We start from the raw sequence: 11,641 nt of genomic DNA, 5'->3' as shown, positions 1-11,641 counted from the left end.
AGAATATATGTTTTTCTTTTTGTTTTTCTTTTGGGATGTGGTTTGTGGTTTTATATTGCATTGCAGTTGTACTTGGGCTTGGCAAATGACTCAATCAAAAACTATGCCACAAAGGAAAGTTATGAAAAAAGATGGTGTATTTGATACAACCACAGACGAAGTGAAATAATGAAAAACGATGGTTTATTTGATACAAGCACAGACAAAGGAAACTAATGAAAAATGATGGTTTATTTGATCTTCTTGGCAAAAGTTACATATGGATATGAAGCAATAATGTTTTGGAACTGTAAGTGCGGGTATAGAAAACAGGTGCAGAAAGTTTTAGATTTTTACACTGTCAAATTGTAAATATTATTACCCTTTCGCATATTATTAACATCAATTAATAAAAAAAGAAGTAATTTTTAAGCATTTGAAGAAAAGTCGTGCACAGCTATAATCTTAGCTTAAATACATAGAATTTTCGGGCTTAATGGTTATTTTGATAAAAATATAAATTCTCTGATGTTTGGGGGCACCTGCTCATTGGATTTCGTTGTAATTGTTCAAGTATTTTTTTACCTACATTTTCATTGTCTTTTTGTACATATTTTAATAGATTGAATAATTATAATTTTCAGGTATGTGAAGGAGATTCAAAAGTTTTAAAAAACTTGGCTTGTGTATTTCAACTCTTTGCGTTGGAACACTCATTAATTTATATAATTTTCCATTTAGGAGATAAAGTAGTGAAAAGTGCTTAAAATCTATTACATGTGGGTACGTATCTATATTTTTGCTTTAAATTGATATATTATGGCAACATATATGTAATATTTTTTATATATTAGTATGTATTTGTATATAATATTGAACTGACCTCTTGAATATAGCAAAACAAAGGTGTCAGTTTTCATAGCAATGGACATTGTGCACTGCCTTTAATTGACTCGCAATAATTGCTCCTTAATCGCTCATGTATGGAAATTTCACTTGTTATCGTACAATAACTTTTCAGTAATTAATACAAGTTCATACATAGAATAATAAACGATGAAATAAAATGCATATTTTTTGTTTCTGCAACAAAGTAACACCAGAATAGGGTTGAGCGAGCTTGATTGGAAACGTATTTTTAAGTACTTTATAGGTATAAATATGTATCCTAATTAGTGCATTTAGCTAAGCGTTGGAGAAACTATAATTATAAAACAAGATAATAACATAAAATATATTAAATTATAATATTAAAAATTTTATAAAAAAGTGAAAATAAACTAATTGCATACAATTAATAATTTGATTGAATATAGTATTGGAATGTATTGTTGACAAATTATATGCTCAGATTTATTTAAATTGTACAATTTTAAGTCTTGACATACGCAGAGAGGGCGTGTCTTTTAATTGGTGGACGTTTTTTCAAGACGCACATCACAAATTGGAGGAACACCCAATAATACATAAGTTTCTTATGTATGCTCATATCTCATGCTTTTGTCTTTTTTGCTAATTCAATTATTCTGTGGTCTTTTTAAAATACGTTTAAGTGTGCTGAGTCTTTTTGTAAATATGAATCTCTTTCTATATTTTATTTTTTCATTTATTTTACGATTAGTCTTAAATATTATACATCAATACTTTGCATCGATTAACGACAAAAGGTTGGACTCTATATTTTTTATGGTGCTGCATTATTTGGAAAATGCCGCTTTTTGGATAAAAATCTTATAATGGTTTTCACTTACAAAATGTATTCATTATGAATAATAAAGAAAATACTGCATATGATGCTAACAAATTTAAATGAGATGCTGGAAGACTTACTATTTTACAAATTATTCATAAATAATAAGAATAAAAATTAAGTTAATAAGTTGATTATTTTCGAAAATTGTTTCCTCAAAATATATCACCGCCAATTTTGAGGTCGCATTGCAAGACTTTTAAAATTTGAAAGGTTTATACTTATTACAACAAATAGCACATGTAATTACATTTTCAAACATGAATATAGCTAGAAGTGATTATCATGCGGCTTATTATTTATCAGGAGGCAAAGCCTTTTATATTTTTATGATTTGCATTTGCGTTCACATCCAATGTACATAGTAATCGTACCGTACATAAGCAATACTACTTCAAAAATTGCCTACTGCTATTTTTTAACGTCACGTTTACTCGTAACTCAATATTGCACACATTTATATTGAATTCCTTATTAATCGTTTTAATTTGTTGAATATTTTAGTATGCGTTTTTATTCATAGTCATTATTGTACTGTATGTGTAGATCATTTCCGTAATGCTGGTTGGTTCTATAATATTTATCTTCTATACCGCTAAATATTTTCTCTGTAGTTACGGTAATTTTTTATACGTTTTTCGTTAGAAATTAAATAATTTTTTTGAGTATTTGTTGATTTTCTATAACCTTGCTTTTTTAAACTTATGCAACGAGTTATTAATTCTGAATTTAAATGTTTTTGTTTAAAGTTTTGCATAAATAAATGTTTTTTTATTGTTTTGTTTTGTTTAGAAATTATTGGTGTCATTCTCTTCATCTTCGAGCATTTCAAGAAATGCGCGTGGCACCAATCCTTTTAATAAACCCTGCTTTCCATACATGTAATCGGGATTTACTGGTGAGCATTCCGTAACAAAAATTACCTACCAATCAAGAGTAAGAAACATATTGAAATACTTATACAATTGTATCAAAAGCTCAAAATATCAATTTGCAAATAACAGTTTACCTCATTGGCATTCAGATTCAATTCAGTATGATCTTTAGCGTCGTAGGCGCATAATACCCGTGCGCGTCTCATTTGATCAGCGTTGAGTATTGGATCGCCTGGGTTGCGTCTTCTGCCGCCACTTCCAGCGCCTACGCCAGAACCAGCACCAATGCCAGCGCCGCTACCGCCGCCGCCGCCACCAGCATTGAGCCCAATGCCACTAGAGGCGCTATGATTGCCACTACCATCATCATCATTGTATATATCAATCGGAGCATATGGGGTCGGGCCTCCCAAACTAATCAAAATAATACGTGAATATATGAAGATAGGATGTATAAAAAGTTTACGAAATTTGCGAAAAAATTAAAATATTTCAATTGTAATAAGATGAAATCCATATTCTTTATATATTTCAATTTAGTGATATGCACATTTGATTTGAAGAAATTTGCAACAATTTTATTTATATTATCTATTTATACACTTCATGACTTCATTTTATAACGATAACCAATACAGATTTTATTAATTAATTTAAAACCATTTCGTGTTTAAATATTTCTTAAAACCAATGTGCTAGGTAGCGAAATTACAGTTCCCAACAATTTAACAAGTATTCATATAATATTTTAATTGAGTGACTAGTATTAGATCGTTATTATACATATTTATGCCTGAGAATACTATTTACTACATCAACACGATTTGTTACATATTTTAGGTTACTTATGACAAATTATGAAAATTTCAACTTTAAAGTTTTATTTATTTTTTGCTAGCAATTGTCAAATTATCTTCATTGTCCTACACGTATATATGTATACTTCGGTCGTACCATGAAACCTTTAATGTCTTCTTTTCATTGCATACACCTATCAGAGGTATTAAAAAAAGGCTTCCTTAACTTCAAGAAATATTACACGGAATAATAATTAGAATGCATTTACTTGGCGCAAGCAATATAAATAGATTTTTAATATTTCATTTAATTTTGATTCTTATATTAACCGTTCGTTTATATGTAAATTTGTATTATATAAGAAAGTGTGTGTGTATATAAACTTGGTATTCTATTAACTTTTAATTATGCTTAGAAGAATTTTTTTATAAGTTCAAAAAGAGCAGAAACGAATCAAGCATTTTACCACCTTACACTTTCTTTAGATTAATTATAAATTTACCTGGTTTTACACGATTTCAAAATTAGTTTAATAAAATTTCAATTTTATTCGCGTCTCTTTACTCATGTAAAGTTGTTCTTGTTATTTATAAAAGCTATGGCTTTTGACATTTCTATGTAATAAATACAACCTTGCTATTCGTATAAACACACAATAATTAATATTTTATCCTAAACCGATGTAATAGCGCTAGTGTCGAATTCTATATCGTATTGCTCCAAAATATCTGTAGTTGCGAATGGGTTGGTATTATTTGATTGATTCCTGAGGGTGCTACTGGTATTTTCGTGATTCTCGTCAACGTTTACTTCATCGTTATTTATATCGATTGTATGGAAATTATCTAAATCTTCATTATCATCAAATTCATTGAAATCGTGTGTATTGAAATCGTTTGATTTCGCTAATGGATGGACGATTGAGTGGTTAATCGTATTGGGAGGCCCATCCACATCTTCACTGTTTATGCGGAGGCGTGGCTTTGCGGGTCGCAGTCTGCAAACCAATTGATGTGATTCACTCATTTTTAGCAAGTTTTAAATTAATGTATTGCTATTGCATGTATTGGAATTTTTAAAATAAAACAAACTGCATGTGTAAATACAAGTATAATTTATATAGGTGCTAACGAAAATTATATTCGATTCGGGCATTCAAAGTTTGAAAGTGCGCAAAATACTAGTCATAAAAAATACCATTTTAAATCATTGAACAAATTTGCATGTAATAATGTTAATTGGTGCGACTTACTTGGCCAAATCGCGCTGCAAATTATTCATTGTGTCTATACAGTGCTTGTAGTAGCGAACCTGCGTTTCAACGAATGCATGCAAATGGCGTAAATGTGATGCCTGCGATGTGCTGATCCCTTCAAGCAATACTTTGGTTATCTCTGCTTGACGATCGAATTCTGCTTGTGCGACACGTAGTTCTCTCTCAGCCTGTGAAAAGTTCATTTACTCAATTTAAAGAATAAATCAATTTGTAGAAAACAGTATTTTGCGGCTACATATAGTATATATTAAATACCTGCTCAAGAACTGCCTCCGGGGAGACACCATCTTTCTAATAATTCCATATTTATGCAGCATTAAATACATTAAATTAGCATTAAGATTCTTATAATAATAATCATACGTAATAACTCTTTAAAAACAGTATGAAATTAAAAAATGAATACTTAATAATTGTATTTGCTCATTAAAGCATAATGTCATAGGATTTTGAATGTTTTTTGCTGATCTAAGTATCTCCTTGTATGATTTTCATTACTGTTGTTATTCTGACAACTTAAATTATGCCTCTAAATTTATTTGGAATGCTGCTGAAGGACAATTTTTTGGCCTCATATGAACCTAGTTTGCTCCAACCATCATGGGAATGGTTCTAAGTTGCTCCTGCTATAGGTTTACTATTTAAAAAAATCTGTTAGATTCGAATAAAAAACTGTCCGTATTTTGGCGTCGCATTTCATTAATATTTACAAAAATATTTTTATTAATTTAGTAGCCAGAGTTCTTGTTAAATTTTAGTGTATTGGTTATTTATAACTATTACTCTTACATATATAATAAATAAATAAATAGTTTTTATTAATATTCACAAAAAAAAAAAAATACCTAGTTTACAAAAAATTTAAACCCTGAATGCATACGTATGTTTGAAAATATTTATCGCGATTTCTTACCGTCTGTTGTCCTAACATACTTCTGGCTTTCTTCACGCGATTTTTGCATGCGTCCAGGTCAAGACTTCGATAATTAGAATTACATAATTAATAACCCAATATGATACAAATGCTGGCACAGATATTTATACTTACCGCTTTGTTTCTAATATGCCACGCTCCTTCGTAATAGTTTTCATTTCGCCGTCTAAGAATTTACGCAAAGGCTGAGTGAAGCATATGCCGGAGGAAGCAATGAAATCACGTTCGCACTGGCCTAGTTTTTGTTCAGCTTGTCCTACTTTTATTAAAGCCTGGCCGTATGGTAAATCTTGTCCAAAATCTCCACCAGCCTCAATCATATCCAACGCCAAGTGTTCTAAGTTGCTCAGGCGTTGCGGCTTGGTTTTTTCAATTTTTTCAAAAATGAAGTCTTCAATGCGATTCTGTGGATTGGGAATCAACACTGTTTCAGTGTCACGTACTATTTTTTCTGTCCATGCTTTTGTTATATCGGCACGTTCAGCTAGATTTTGGAACTCATTGTCGTATTCCGTGCGTTCGGTTGTGCCGAGCTTTTCCTCCGTCAGCTAGTTGCAAACATGTATGAAAATGTTATGTTACCAATCGATGTTTGTGAGAAAATCTTGCTCAAAAGATAACATAAAAGATAGTATAAATGAGAAGCGCAATGTCATTTAGATCCTATTAGCTTAAAACAATTCATTAATTCCTTTATACTTTGGTCACCTCATCAATCGACTATTCGGGGAAACAATAGCCTAATCCAATGGTGTCATAATAAATATATGGTTTGCACCCACCACCCACTGACATAATATCTCTTTCATGCCTGCAGGCATATTTACACATATTACCTGCACCACTCTAGACAGTGTACTCCCCGCCTCCTTTACTAGATTTTTCACATTGAAATTTGGCAAATTTATATTCATTTCTACTATATATGAATGCCCCGTTGAATTGAAACGTTAATACAATATTTTTTCAATGATTTTTAAGTATTTTTCACTATTTTTTTATTTCCGTTCTGTTCGATAAATTTTTCTAATAGTGCAAAAATATCCAATCGTTTCCAATAAGAAAACAAGATTTTGATTATGTGCCGAAAGAGATAGAAAAAAGAAAACACAGGGATGCAATTGTAATTGCTTTGTACAATACTCGAAAACGTATTTTACGAATAGACGTATACAAAAATAGGTTCGTTATGTTAAATGATTCAACAATTTAATCATGTTTTTGTTATATAAATTATTTATGTAAATGCTTAGAACAAAATGAAACAATTAAAGTGTATTTCTTTTTTGAATAATTTTCCGATTACTCCAAATATATCGATATAAACCCAACTTTAAATATTTTGATTATCGCCATTGAACAGCTGAGAATTTATGTCAAGCTTATTGTTTCTGGCGGTAGGTTTCTTGTTTCAATTGTATTTTTATAACTTTTAAAATAGCTGGCTTAGTTTCTTATTACAATGCTAGTAATGTGAAACGCATGTAGTGAGAAAAAACATGGAGCAACTTTCAACGAAAAAAGCTAAAATCGAAGGTGCGCCTTCCGGTGTTATTATAATCGATCCTTCAGCTTTTTATAATCCAAATATTAAACAACCAAGAGAGCAGTATATATTATCTCCCTTGGGTAAAGACTTCTTTTTGAAAACACCTAAGTCAACAGCAAACACAAAGTTACGTACGTTGACAGCATTAGCGCCTCCACCAGCGATGGGGCAGGTTCCGCCGCTGGATATCACGCAAAACCAGAACACGAAAAAATTAAATGCAGTTAGCCTAATCCCTACACCACGTCAGGCAGTACGTACGCCGCAATTTTCACAATCAAAACAAATAAAACTGTTGGGTAAACCGATACAACCTGGAAATAAAGCACTTGTAAAGAAATCCAACTCACAACCAAATAAGTCGGCAAAAGATATTACACAAAACCAACTTTTAAACCATTCCAATGAGCCTGCGAAACAGTCGACACAACAGCCAATTCCAAAACAATTAAATATACAAGCAAATCCATCAGCACATCAATCTCTGTTACCTTTAAAAATATCCAATCTACTGACTAAGGATCAAGCAAATTTACCATCTGAAAGAAGTGTGAAGCCAATGCACAATCATTCTAAATTTCAATATATTGAATTGTTAGTCTTCTTATGTCATCAAAGTCTCGAATATTAATTGTTAATTTTTTTTTCAGTATTAATGAAGCTTTATTCGATAGCGAGGAAATTTCCAGAAACCAAGTTATTTCTGTAGCTGATTCTGACGATGAAGTCACAGCGCTAGAAGAGGAAACTTTTGAGTGATTATTTAAAGCACTAACGTACGATTGTTGGTTTTATACTTTATTTTATTTAATTCACAGATATGTGTTACAAATACACAAAACTCACTCCGTTGCAACAGAAACGGAGGAAATTGAATACGCCTCAAACGGTGTTCAAACTGATGAAGCGTAAGTTCCAACAAATCAAAAACTAAGAAAAACCCGTTATTTTACTTTTTACAGAACTGAAGATCGAATAAATTGTGGCTTCGTAAATGTATCGAAATATGGGCCTGACAAATATTTTAATCTTCGTTGCTTTTATTGTGATGCAGAATATCCGATATCGTTTTGGTCTGAATTTTCAGATCATGTTATTGAAACTCATGGGGGCTTGGAAAAAGCTTTTGCTGAAAACAAAGCCAAGTCGATTACAAGTGAAATAAACGGCATCAATGATTCAGATTCTAGTGATGGTGTAATTCAGGAAGATCTGCCACCAATAAATCTTTTCATCAATTTAATCGACAATGAGCGAAATCTTTTGCTACAATCACAAGAGCAACAGCCAAAACTTGCCGTACTCAAAACGCATGACGAATCTTTTAGAGAACTTTTACCGGAAGACTTCGACATTGGTGATGAATCAGATACCGGGAGTGATGCAGAAAAATATTACATGAGTGTTGAAAAATATGATCCCAATGTAGATCACAATTACAGTCAAAACTGCCTGAATGTGAGTACAAAAATTGACAATTTCTACATACATAACTGTAATTTAAAATGTGTATTTATAAATAAATTTATTTTCTTCTACACACAGAGTACCATGAAACTCATGAAGAATGCCAAAGCGGTAGATGAGGTAAATAAAAAAAAAAACGTTCTAGATTAGAACTGAATTGTCTTACATTATGTTCCACACATGTTTTGCGTTAGTCTATAATGATATATATTATTAAAGACAGGAGAATAGTTGCCTTAGCACAATCTATAGAGGATTTTTCTAATGTAACTAAAAATGTTTTCTGAAGTCTGAAAAAAGACTAAAGTCAGAAAAAAGTAAAATAACATTTTCTATCTCACATTACGGTGCTCACACTCACCAACGTAAATGTACGCCCGTATCAGCTGATACGATGAAAATAATGAGCGCCCCATGTAAATAAATTCTCACCACTTTTCCGTTCTGTAGTATCGAAATCGTTGTTTCTTCGTGTCAGATGATACCGTCGTACGGGCGTAGGGGCGTAGGTTTACGTTGGTGAGTGTGAGCACAAAAAGTCTTACGATAAAATCTACGATACTACGGAACGGAAGGGTGGTGAGAATCATTTACACGGGGCTCTCATTCGTTCCACCGTATCGTAGTTGTCGTAAATTAGTGGTTGTTGTTAAATTTTTTATTTTTTTACAGATAAGTTTTGATAAAACTTCACGTGATATTGTGTTGGATTTCTTGGATCATTTAAAAGGCTTCCGCAGTTTATGGTATAGTCGTAGTAATGCCTCGCTAAGTTATGATAATGAACTACTAGATTTGATGGATATAATGACAGACAAATGGGGACTTAATCTGAAAAGAGGACGTTTACGTAGAAATTTGGAAAATATTAAAGCTTGGTTTATCGGTATGACCGTATCGAAGGAAGAAAGCGGTGATAAATTCTTTCAGCACAAATTTATTGAATACTATAACAAATGCGCAGAATACCTGCCATCCGGAAATACAAGTAAACTACAAAAAGTTCTCTGTGATCTCTGCGATCGTTTTTGCTTTGATTTAATTGGCTTGCAACTGCACAAATATCGAAAGCATAACATTGGTCAATTGCCATATGGGTGCAATAAGTGTGATAAACGTTTCGATTACGTACATAAGTTGCGAAATCATTTACGAAAGCATGTGGTACCGCCGGTGGTTCGTAGGTATGTTCCACCGAAAATTCTACCCGCACCTGAACCAGATTTAACTTGTGCCGAATGTAATGAAACCTTTAAAATCTGGTCTGATTTCAAAAGGCATTTGGAAATCCATCCTAAAGGTGATTGCCCTTATGTTTGCGAAGATTGCGGGAATCTGTTTAAAACTGTAGCTCTCCGAGCGGCACATCGGAAACGCCATCAAGAGCCTGCTTTTCAATGCGAGTTATGCCCGAAAAAATTTTACTTTGCGTATCATTTTCAACAGCATATGAATGGTCATCGAGGTATTAAAAATTATGTTTGTGAATGGTGTGGCAAAATGTTCACACACCAAAAAATTTTTAAGGAACATGTCCAGTATGTGCATTTGGGTCGTGGATTTTGTAAAATCTGTAATCGTTATTACAATAAGAGTTGCATATTTTCGAAACATTTACGCACAATGCATCGACCGCTAATCGGTAGCATTGAGGAATTAACAAAACGCCGTCGAGGCAGTTGCAAGGGTGGTAGCCGAAAGGGTAAAGGAACAGGGCCTCGCCTATCCACAAGGAAGTATACGTATGTGATAGATCCTGTTACGCAAAAACGTCGACTTTTATGCCCGAATTGTGATAAAAGCTATTACCAATATGACTCTTTATATTCACATGTTAAAAAAGTTCACGGCTGCTCGGTACCTGGTTATCACAAGCGAGTAACGGGGAACCAGAAATTGTCCAAAAGTTCTAAAAAAAATACTAAGAAAGCTGTCCCCGACAAAGTTCTTAATACTGAAGCTGAAACAACGACTGCTGTTAATTCAATTATTGAAAATTTTAATACAAAATTCGACAATCCTATCGATCAGCGTACTTCCGTCGATCTAAGCTCGAGGGCTTGTACAACTACAGACGAGGAAAATTCAACGGGCGATAGTAACCTTGTTGAAAATGATATTAAAAATGGGAAAAATGCAACATCAATGTCTTTTGAAAAGTTTATTGGTGAAATTGCTATAAGCAATAATTTTATTCTACAATCTCCAAGCAACTTACCACCAACTTTAATCGATGCTGAAGATAAATCTATAGGTGTATATGGACAATCACCGGAAAAAGCAGAGACAGCGTCTGAGCTCAAAATTGAAGACTATGGAGCTATCGATTATGAGTTTATTTTAAACGGTAGCTCCGTCCTAAATTTTTAATAGTGATTTCCTAATGAATGTTATATAAAAACGAATTTTATATAATAAATACATATGTATGTATATATGTACTTTTATATACACATACTTTCAGGGGAAAAGAGAAATATTTAAATGTAAATTTGATGTAAAGTGGGAATTTTATTACTCGTACTTATAAATAACTTTTCTCAAATACATTGACGGCTGCTGAAATATATTTTATTTACATATATACATAGTACTTTTACTTAATGATTACTCTGGCCGAGGGCTGTCACTCCCGCAGAATTTCTTAAAAGTGTTTGAGATTTGCTTTATCCTTAAAGGACCCCTAAACCTTTTCTTAGGAGAGGAACCGCAGTGAGAACACTTTGTCATCTGACTAATTAAGATTTAAGAAAGCCAGATTTTTGGTATACGATAAATAATGGATGTAGTTAGTTGTTAATTGTTTGCCCGCAAGGTCTAATTTGGCTATGAAGGGTAAGAGGCTAATGTTTCCACGGTAATCTTTCAAACGGCGAGAATTCGAGACAGACGTCTCAAAGCCCAAGTTGAATCTGATTGTTGGTATTGATTCGTCGCTTTATATCGGGTAGTAGGGAAATCAAGTGATTTCCACAGCGGCGCAATTTGCTATGACGTAACGATCGACTCCAAG

General features: G+C 32.7%; 2 protein-coding genes across 5 annotated transcripts; one reads left to right on the top strand and one right to left on the bottom strand.

The window, feature by feature from the left end:
* Nucleotides 1-1,436: 1,436 nt before the first annotated feature.
* On the bottom strand, nucleotides 1,437-6,753 carry LOC129246245 (endophilin-B1). Of its 4 annotated transcripts, XM_054884896.1 has the most exons (7): nucleotides 6,449-6,749; nucleotides 5,727-6,160; nucleotides 5,592-5,655; nucleotides 4,934-4,969; nucleotides 4,655-4,845; nucleotides 2,739-3,018; nucleotides 1,437-2,652 (listed from the first exon to the last, which is right to left on the bottom strand). In XM_054884896.1, the coding sequence occupies exons 1-7, from the start codon at nucleotides 6,524-6,526 to the stop codon at nucleotides 2,518-2,520; spliced, it is 1,218 nt and encodes a 405-aa protein (XP_054740871.1). In that variant the 5' UTR covers nucleotides 6,527-6,749; the 3' UTR covers nucleotides 1,437-2,517. The 4 variants fall into 4 exon arrangements, with proteins under 4 accessions (XP_054740871.1, XP_054740872.1, XP_054740873.1 ...); XM_054884897.1 differs by lacking the exon at nucleotides 4,934-4,969 and having other exon boundaries at nucleotides 6,449-6,747; XM_054884898.1 differs by lacking the exons at nucleotides 1,437-2,652; nucleotides 2,739-3,018 and adding an exon at nucleotides 3,207-4,399 and having other exon boundaries at nucleotides 6,449-6,753.
* Nucleotides 6,754-6,985: 232 nt separating this feature from the next.
* Nucleotides 6,986-11,212, top strand: LOC129246243 (uncharacterized). Its single transcript, XM_054884894.1, has 6 exons — nucleotides 6,986-7,755; nucleotides 7,812-7,916; nucleotides 7,980-8,069; nucleotides 8,124-8,619; nucleotides 8,707-8,748; nucleotides 9,301-11,212. The coding sequence occupies exons 1-6, from the start codon at nucleotides 7,112-7,114 to the stop codon at nucleotides 10,996-10,998; spliced, it is 3,075 nt and encodes a 1,024-aa protein (XP_054740869.1). The 5' UTR covers nucleotides 6,986-7,111; the 3' UTR covers nucleotides 10,999-11,212.
* Nucleotides 11,213-11,641: the final 429 nt, after the last annotated feature.

The sequence above is a fragment of the Anastrepha obliqua genome, chromosome 4 (assembly GCF_027943255.1).
Source record: "Anastrepha obliqua isolate idAnaObli1 chromosome 4, idAnaObli1_1.0, whole genome shotgun sequence".
Taxonomy (NCBI): domain Eukaryota; kingdom Metazoa; phylum Arthropoda; class Insecta; order Diptera; family Tephritidae; genus Anastrepha; species Anastrepha obliqua.
Note: the sequence above shows the minus strand (reverse complement) of the source record. Positions and strands in the feature narration are given on the sequence as shown.

Excerpts from the sequence above, each read along its gene's own strand:
- LOC129246245 (XM_054884896.1), bottom strand. The coding sequence starts at position 6,526 with ATGAATATAAATTTGCCAAATTTCAATGTGAAAAATCTAGTAAAGGAG. Across the intron at positions 4,846-4,933 it reads CGGAGGCAGTTCTTGAGCAG|GCTGAGAGAGAACTACGTGT; the intron begins GTATTTAATATA and ends AACTTTTCACAG. Across the intron at positions 3,019-4,654 it reads TTGCAGCGCGATTTGGCCAA|TTTGGGAGGCCCGACCCCAT; the intron begins GTAAGTCGCACC and ends TATTTTGATTAG.
- LOC129246243 (XM_054884894.1), top strand. The coding sequence starts at position 7,112 with ATGGAGCAACTTTCAACGAAAAAAGCTAAAATCGAAGGTGCGCCTTCC. Across the intron at positions 7,756-7,811 it reads AAATTTCAATATATTGAATT|TATTAATGAAGCTTTATTCG; the intron begins GTTAGTCTTCTT and ends TTTTTTTTTCAG. Across the intron at positions 8,749-9,300 it reads ATGCCAAAGCGGTAGATGAG|ATAAGTTTTGATAAAACTTC; the intron begins GTAAATAAAAAA and ends ATTTTTTTACAG.